Source organism: Elephantulus edwardii, unplaced genomic scaffold (assembly GCF_000299155.1).
Source record: "Elephantulus edwardii isolate Elephantulus edwardi_28Jun2011 unplaced genomic scaffold, EleEdw1.0 scaffold00015, whole genome shotgun sequence".
Lineage (NCBI taxonomy): Eukaryota > Metazoa > Chordata > Mammalia > Macroscelidea > Macroscelididae > Elephantulus > Elephantulus edwardii.
The window spans coordinates 11,535,441-11,543,645 of NW_006399765.1; the positions used below are offsets into that span (position 1 = coordinate 11,535,441).

General features: G+C 43.6%; 2 protein-coding genes across 3 annotated transcripts in view; both read left to right on the plus strand.

The window, feature by feature from the left end:
* RALGAPB (Ral GTPase activating protein, beta subunit (non-catalytic)) overlaps positions 1–2,975 on the plus strand; it is an 89,189-nt gene extending 86,214 nt beyond the window's left edge. The window contains exons 28-29 of one of the 2 annotated variants that reach the window (XM_006881523.1): positions 1,871–2,019; positions 2,656–2,952. In XM_006881523.1, coding sequence (XP_006881585.1) covers positions 1,871–2,019; positions 2,656–2,849 — 343 coding nt within the window. In that variant the 3' untranslated portion in view covers positions 2,850–2,952. Of the gene's footprint in view, positions 1–1,870; positions 2,020–2,655 lie in introns of both variants that reach the window. The other variant, XM_006881522.1, reaches the window with a different exon arrangement.
* Positions 2,976–7,548: 4,573 nt separating this feature from the next.
* The window catches only part of ADIG (adipogenin), a 6,141-nt gene continuing 5,484 nt past the window's right edge, over positions 7,549–8,205 (plus strand). The window contains exon 1 of the mRNA XM_006881713.1: positions 7,549–7,672. Within this exon, the coding sequence (XP_006881775.1) occupies positions 7,549–7,672 (124 nt within the window). The remainder of the gene's footprint in view (positions 7,673–8,205) is intronic.

Here is an 8,205-nt window from a genome sequence, read left to right on the forward strand (position 1 = left end):
CCCTGGCTGCTCTTCCCGGGTCTCTTCCGGGTCCCTCTAGTGGCGTTCCCCGGTCTGGCGGCGGCGTTCCCGTCAGCCAGATTTTTTGATAATTCCAAGAGGTACAGTCAACATTTCCGTTTATCAAATGGGACAAGATGGACTCTTAGAGGTTATTCCTCCATGTCGCATCCAGGAAACGCAGGAGCAAGTGACCTTATCTCAGGCTTCTGACCTCAAATGCTAATTACATCATCTCACACACATCACAGAGCTACCCTTAAACTTGGTATTTTAACTTTGAGCAAGCCCTTTCTGTTAGTTATGTGGTCCTATTACATTTAAGACAGATTTATTCTCACATTGCTAGATTGCTGTTGAAGTCAATAAAACAGTTGAACTGTTACTTTTAAAAATTTTTAGAGGGCAGCTCATTTAAAATTTTCCTGTTCTTGAGAGTATTTTAAAGCACATTACAGATATCCTGACAGTCCCTTTCTAAGTACCTCCGTATGCATCTCTGCAAAGTAAAACATTGAAGGTGGTTGAAATGCTTTTGTATTGTATTCTTTTTTTGGTAAAGTATTCTTTACTAAAACATTTCCTTACTAAAGTATATAAATAACAAAAAGTAGGAATACTTTTTAAATAACTAAAAATAACAACACAATTATAAAGTTAGTAATAATTCTTTAATATTTAATAACCAGTGTAATCAAATTTCTCTGCTTTCTTTAAAATGTTCTGTACAGCTAGTTTGTGCAAAGCAGAACCTGCATTAGGATCATTCATGTGGTATTGATTTACTTAAGTCTTTTCATTTAGAACAGTCCTTCTTTCTTTACTGACTTGCTGAAGAGTAAACAAAAATAGTTGTCATGTGGTAGGTTCATCTTAAATTAGTTGAAAGTGTTAACCACATTGTTGTTGTTGTTATGTGCCATCAAGTCGCTTGCGACTCATAGCGACCCTATGTACAACAGCCCTAAACTCTGCTCTGCCCTGTGCCAATCTCACTGTCTCTGACACTCGCATCCCGATTATCCCAGTCACTGAATCAATCCACCTCATAGAGGGCCTTCCCCTCCTGCGCTGTCCCTCCACCCTCCCAAACATGATGTCCTTCTCCAAGGACCGGGTCTCTCCTCACAACATGTCCAAAGTATGTTAGATGGAGCCTCAGAATCCTTGCCTCCAAGGAGCCACCCAGTTTAACCCTTTCCAGGACAAATCTGTTTGTTTTCCTAGCAGTCCATGGTATTCTCAATACTCTTCTCCAGCACCACAGCTCAAAGGCATCAATTCTCCTTCTATCCTCCCTAGTCATTGTCCAACTCTCTGATGCATAACAAGTGATTGAAAAGACCATGGTTTGTATCAGACGCACCTTAGTCTCCAGAGAGACACCATTGCTCTTCAGTACTTTGGAGAGGTCCCTAACAGCAGACTGCATTGTACTTGAAGAAAAATTTGCAGCTGGCCTGGACTAATAACCCTCCCAATTCTCACTCTTTCCCCAAAACATTTTATCAGAGATCGCCACTTTGTTGTTGCCTCCAGGAAGGAAGGAACTGAATGAAAATCCACAGCTAGTCCCTGGATTCCTACCCCTTCACAATAAACATTTCTGGGTTTTCCTTCCATCTCATCTTGCTAGTAGTTTCTGAAGCATGTTTCTTCATTTTAAAAATCTAAATGTCCTGAGAAGAGGGTGGACGAGATGCAGGCACGAACTTGGGCTCCCAGGAAGAGGGTTCCAAGCAAGGCTGATCCCTGGGATCTTAGACACCGTGTGCCTGCCAGACATCCACTTGGACATTCCCTCTAGGTCACTCATTAAGCTTTCTACTTTATATGTGTGGCGTAAAAAGAGTCTTTATGTTTTTTTAAGATCAACCACTCTTGAAAAAGAAGTTCCTGTCATCTTCATCCACCCTTTAAACACTGGATTATTCCGGATAAAAATTCAAGGAGCCACTGGAAAATTTAACATGGTCATCCCTCTCGTGGATGGGATGATAGTCAGTAGGAGAGCACTTGGTAAGATCTGTGTGGCTGGAGGGCTAAGGTTTCCAGCTTCATCTTCTTCTGCATTTTTATAAGCCCAAAGAAGGAAAAACTAGGAAATGGTATAGCTCAGTTCTCTGCATGTACAGAAAAGAGTTAGGGCTCTCATTACAGAAGAGAGTGTTTTTGCTTTATTTTAAAATGGCTTAATATTTCAAGTATGAGTTTAGCTGTAATTTACAAACTTTGGATTGGAAAAGAAAAATTACTGTCTTTTTTTTTAGGACAGAAAATGGCTTATCAGACCAAGTTTGTTTGTGGGTTTTTTGGTTATCATTTTCCCCCCCAGATTTATATTTTTGATTATATGTTTCTTCTGCCATTTTTGTCTTGGTAGTGCTTTGCCTGTCTCAACTGAAAAGGAAAAATTTTGGAGACAGGACAAAATGTTTGCATATGCAGAACATAGTGTGTTTTAATAATGATAGTTGACCTAGCTAATTGTGTTTGGATTTTTGGGTTTTGGTTTGGTTTTTTTAAATTATTATTATTATTATTATTATTATTACTCTGATTTATTTACAGAGTTTGAATACATTGTTTTTCACAGAAGATCCTTCCCATTGCTAATTGGGTTTTAACTTTTGTCTGAACATCCTCTGTTTTTAGGGTTCCTGGTGAGGCAGACTGTAATAAACATTTGTAGAAGAAAGAGACTAGAGAGTGACTCCTACAGTCCTCCCCATGTGCGCCGAAAACAGAAGATCGCTGACATCGTCAACAAGTACCGCAACAAACAGCTGGAACCAGAGTTTTATACTGCACTTTTCCAGGAGGTCGGACTCAAGAACTGTAGTTCTTAGACCACTGTCTGTGTTGGACTATTTAACTCCAATTTTGGGCTAAAATATCAAAACAAAACTATTTGACAGGTGATCACTGTAAAAATAAAAACAAATCACTCCCTAAGAGCTTACCGTTTAATCACCAGAATAGAAGAAACACATTATAAACCCATTTGATAGAGGACTTTTGGCTTTCTAGTGAAATGGGCTCCAGACACAATCGTATTCCTGCTGTTAATGACACATTTTAGCCATAAACTTTCTTTTAAAAGTGACAATTTTAGTTAAATACAAGCCTTTTCCAGAGAAAGGCTTTTATGCATCTCATTTAAACATGTGCATTGATAGTATCAACAAGTTTGCAAATTAGAAGTTGAAGATAGTTTTATACCTCACTTTTTAGGAGGTTGTGTTCAAATGTAAAATCTGTCTAGAATCTTCCAAGACATTTGAAAACTCAGAAGATGCTGATTGTGTGGAGGAGAAGGAAAAGAAGGCTCCGCCTTCTGTTCATGTGCAGGTCCATTTTTTTATCCAGCCGTCAACCTGGTGAGAAGAACATCAGTGATTTTCGCTCAGATAAGAATCTGAATTAAAATAGTTCATATTCTTTTCTCCACATTTCACAGTTGCCCGCCTCATCACCGCACAGAGGATCTGTCAGAAGGCTTTAATGTCTGGTCACGCCCGGAACAGATCTCCCATGGAGGGGTGGCCCTGTCTTTGAACTGGACACAGGAAACCTCTAGAATTAGAAGTTAGAAGATCACAGTGGTGCCTCGCCTCTTTCTCCACTGTGGACCTGCGAGGTGGCATAGAGACAGCCCTAACAATTTTGATTCCTTGGTTAAATATTGAGATGTGTAATTCACAACAAAGATTTGACAGTTCCTTGGTTTCATACATTGTTTCTGATTTCAGGACCAAGCAGGAAACTACAGTTGTTTATGAAGGATTCTGATGAGTTTTTAGCAAGTGGCTTCACTCCACTAGTCCTTCAGATCTCCACAAGCTCCTGGACTTCATCAGAATTAACATGCAGTGGTCACCACCTCCCTGGGTGGCTGCTGTTAGGAACGGTGGCTTGTTGTCATGTTTTCTGGACTTTGCCAGCTGATGGCACAACAAATCCCTGCCAGGGTTTTGGAAATACTTCTGTTACCTCGCTGCTACTTTTCTGCCAGGGATGAAAGTTTTGAGGTGTCCAGATGCAGCACATCCATACAAGGATGCCTGTTACAGTGCTAGAGTACACACTGCTCATTTTTCCTATTCTAATCTGTTTTCTTCTTTCATAATTAAAATTATTTTATATTAAGAAAACATGTGACATTTGAATTCCAAAGAGGAGTGATCACAGCTGTATAAGGGGTTTTCTCACTTGAACTATGATGTCAGTAGGTTGTTATAGGTCAGACCTCCTATGGTCTTGTTTGGTTCTTCTTTTGTTTTGATGTTTTAGTAGTTTAATTAGCGGAGAGAGGGGTCATGTAGGACTAAGTCCCCTGTGCAGTTAGCTCAATTCCAGAAGTGTATCTTTTGCCATCTGTGAGCAAGAGATGTGAGCATAGCAGCTCTTGGTTTTACGTTTGCCATACCCTTGTTTTCATGTTTGTTTTAAGCTCAGGTAAAGATAACTTTCTATAACTCCAGTTTCCATTCAGGGTATACTGTTATTCAATAATTGACTTCCTTTTTAAGCTGGGCAATAAATTGATGTTCCCATGGGGTAGTAGCATGGGGAAGGGGTTCTATAATAAAGAGTAGCAACTTCTGCCCTATGAACCTATAAATGTTCCAATAGTTCAGCAGGTTTGACAGCTTTCAAGGGAATTCCAAACTGAATGGGGGTGGGGTGGGGTGGGAAATGGACCCTTGATCTAGTGAACACAGGAGGCTATAAATTGATGTGCAACTTGGAACATTCCAGAGGTTAAGAAGAATGAATATAGATGTACTTCCTCAGTGTGAGTCATCATAAAATTTTTACCTTTAACATTGTTGTAATGTCAGAAAAAAAAAATGTTTGATAGGATGTGTTGGTATTGGTTTGCTGATCTTTTAATTAGCTCCAGTTTTTGGCTATTTTTTTATAATGCTATTGGCTTTGATAAGTGAACAACCCTGTTGAGTGCATTGTGTGAACCAGAAGACTGTGCTACCAGAAAAGAAGGCTTGGGTTCATTAACGTTTGTAGACCTCACATGTGAAGACGTGACACGCCCAGTGTCCTCGTATCAACAGCGTGGGGAAGGCACCCCCCCAACTAGGTGGAGGTTTCTTCTGCTCAAGACAGCATCAACCAAAAGAGGTCTCACTCGTAGACCTTTCACAAGTGTGGATTTGCAGTTAGGGTCACTTAACTTCACACAACTGCCTTTGGTTAAGACCACTTTGAATAGGGTAATTCCAGACAGGCGAGTTTAGTTTTGGTAATCTTTAGTAATCCACATGATACGTTTGCTAGTATGTGTTCCTAACCTCTGGGGTGAAGCTAGGCCCAGCATGTGGGTGAACAGCATTCTGTGGAGAGGAAGGTATCACCCAGGGGATGCACTGGCAGCCCTTCTCACGAATGTGGGGCCTTTCTCCTCTAGCTAGGAGCACCAAGGTCCATGAGAAGGCTTTGCCTCTTTGGCCCTGTCCTTACTAAGCTAGCTTTCCCTTTTGTCCAGTGCTTCCTCCAAAGACCCCTCCCTCACCCCCTCTGACCCATTTGCCCTTTGAAAGTAGTAGTTATGTGGTGGTGGGTTGACCTCTTCCCTTCTCTACCTTCTCCTCCTCAGCCCTTGCCCCCCCCTTACACACACCCCTCCACTTTGAGATCTTCGAGTCTCTAGTTCAGGGCAGCCCATTCACCTCCTCATTTATTTATGAATACAAAATTGTCCATTTCCAGCCAGCCAGTTGTCTGCTGGTCTGTGTGGGAGGCCTTCACAGGTTTTTTTTTCTGTGTACACTGGTCAGGCTCTGCAGGGCTGAGTGCGAGAGAGGCAGAGACCAAGAATAGTTATTGCTGTTGGAAGGTGGAAGCCTTGCTCTAAGACATTTTGTGGTAGCTAATGGAAATTATATAGAAAATAATCTCTCACTCCTGGCAGTAGCTCCCCATTCCGCATTTTGACACCCATTCAGGTTATATTTTCCTCAAAAAATTGATTTCTATGTTTACATGAAACGACAGATTGAGTTGGGGTGGTCTGTTTTCAAGACTTCCATCGCAGCCTCTTGCTGACTTGGGGAGGCTGGAAGTAATCCATTTGTATGATGTGGAATCAGAACTAGGTTTCTCAGTAGCTAAAGAAGCCATGTACTGTATAGTGTTTTTTCTCAGAATATCCACGTTCTTCAGATGCTTTCCTTTTTTTAATGGTGAGGGAAAAGGTGTAATTTGTGATTCCACAGTGCCTTGTGAATAGTAGGCGCCCACTAAATACTTGTTGAAGCAAACCCAAATTTCCCAAGTCCTCATCTTTTAATGACCAGGAACATCTTTCTCCTCTGAAGGGCTTGGCAATTGTGGCTAAAAACTAAGCAGTATCATTATTTGCTTGAAATCATATATACAATTTGTATGAATTTCAGTATGTTGCCAAGACATAATCTTTTTCTTATTGTATTTTCTGTAAATATTTCTGGCACTGAACTGTAAAGTAAAGATGAATTGTAAATATGAACGTGTCCCCGTGTCCCCTGGCCTCCTGTGTTTTATCTTCGTCAATTAGGGAAGAAGGCCCAGAGGCTTGTTTGTATTTATGCCTATTCTTTGTCCAGAAGAAACCTATGGAATATTGAATGTAATACATTTAGTCAATTAAATTTGAAGGAGATTCTTATCTAATCACCTGTGTGTGCTGTTGGTTGCGGGGTCGGGTGTGACACCCCGGTGGGGGCTCTTCCCAGGGCCGCTGGCCTCTGTGCTTTGTCTGCCCTTCAGAATTTAGCTCTCTGGAAAGTTCCACGAGGGCCTGGCTGCCTGATTCCCAGAACTCAGCCGTGACACACACGAGGTCACCGTGGGTGGGGACGGATCACAGTTGGGATCCCTGGGTGGCACAGATAGCTCTTCACTGCTGGTCAGAAGGTTGTTGGTTTGAGCCCACCCAGCAGGACTGCCAAAGAAAGGCCTGGGTGGGGGGAGGGAAGGCCTGCTGATCAGTCGGCTCCTCGGAAGTCCCAGCCCTGAGGACCCGACAGTGTTTGGACCCCCGGAGAGTTGGGTGATGGAGCAATCTTGGGTCTGTGTCTCCCACATAGAAGTTGCTGGCTGGCGCACTGCATATGGCTGCCTGCTTCAGATGCTCTGCGTCCCCTTCGTTTGCTGCCACAGAGGAAGAGTAGGCCCCACAGTTCTTGGGGATCTTGAATATGTGGATACCCTACAAGGATAATTTTGGAAAAAAAATCTACTTTTCTATCCTTCAGCCGCTCAGTGAGGTAAGATTTGTTTCTACCTTGCAGGAAGTGGGATCAAGAAGGTGAAGGTGGCACATGACCCCACTAGCAGCTTAGTGGGGATCCAGGCAAGTCTGCGTGCCCAGAGTTTGACCCCATCAGCCAGCACTGCTCCCTCGGGTTTCCTGCAGGGTCTCTTGAAGGACAATGACTTCCTTGTTACATCACTGCTCAGTCACAGTCGGGCTGAGGGTGGAGTGGGGCCCAGGTCCCCAGGGGTGGCCCTGCCAGTCTAGCCCAGTGGAGCTTAGCCCCACACACCATGAAGTACCCGCTGGTGCCCTTGGTGAATGACCTCACCTCATTCCTGGTTTTCTCGCTCTGCCTGCCTGTGGGCTTGCTGCTACTCTTGGTGATCGTCTGGCTACACTTCTTACTTAGCCAAGGTGAGCCGGCAGGTGGGCCTGTGGGCCTGCAGCTGGGCAGGGACTGAGCAGCCAGTGTCTCCTGGAACGGTTTGGGCCAAAGAGGATTAGTTCAGGCATTTTTACTGCTGGCTCAGAAAAAAGTAAAAGGAAAGGATTGGCTTGGTCATTTAACTCCCAAAGTTGAATCCTCAGGGATTCATGAACCTCCAAATTCAACCAGGCAGCAATATTTGCATGGCGTGGCTGCGTGGTTATTCTGGATGGCACAGCTGCTTGCTTGTGCTGGAGGATGGCATGGCTGTGTGGTTATTCTGGATGGCATGGCTGCGTGCGTGTGCTGGAGGATGGCACTACTGTGGTTATTCTGGATGGCACGACTGTATGCTTGTGCTGGAGGATGGCACGGCTGCGTGGTTATGCTGGAGGATGGCACGACTGCGTGGTTACGCTGGAGGATGGCACGGCTGCGTGCTTACGCTGGAGGGTGGCACGGCTGCGTGGTTACGCTGGAGGGTGGCACGGCTGCGTGGTTACGCTGGAGGGTGGCACGG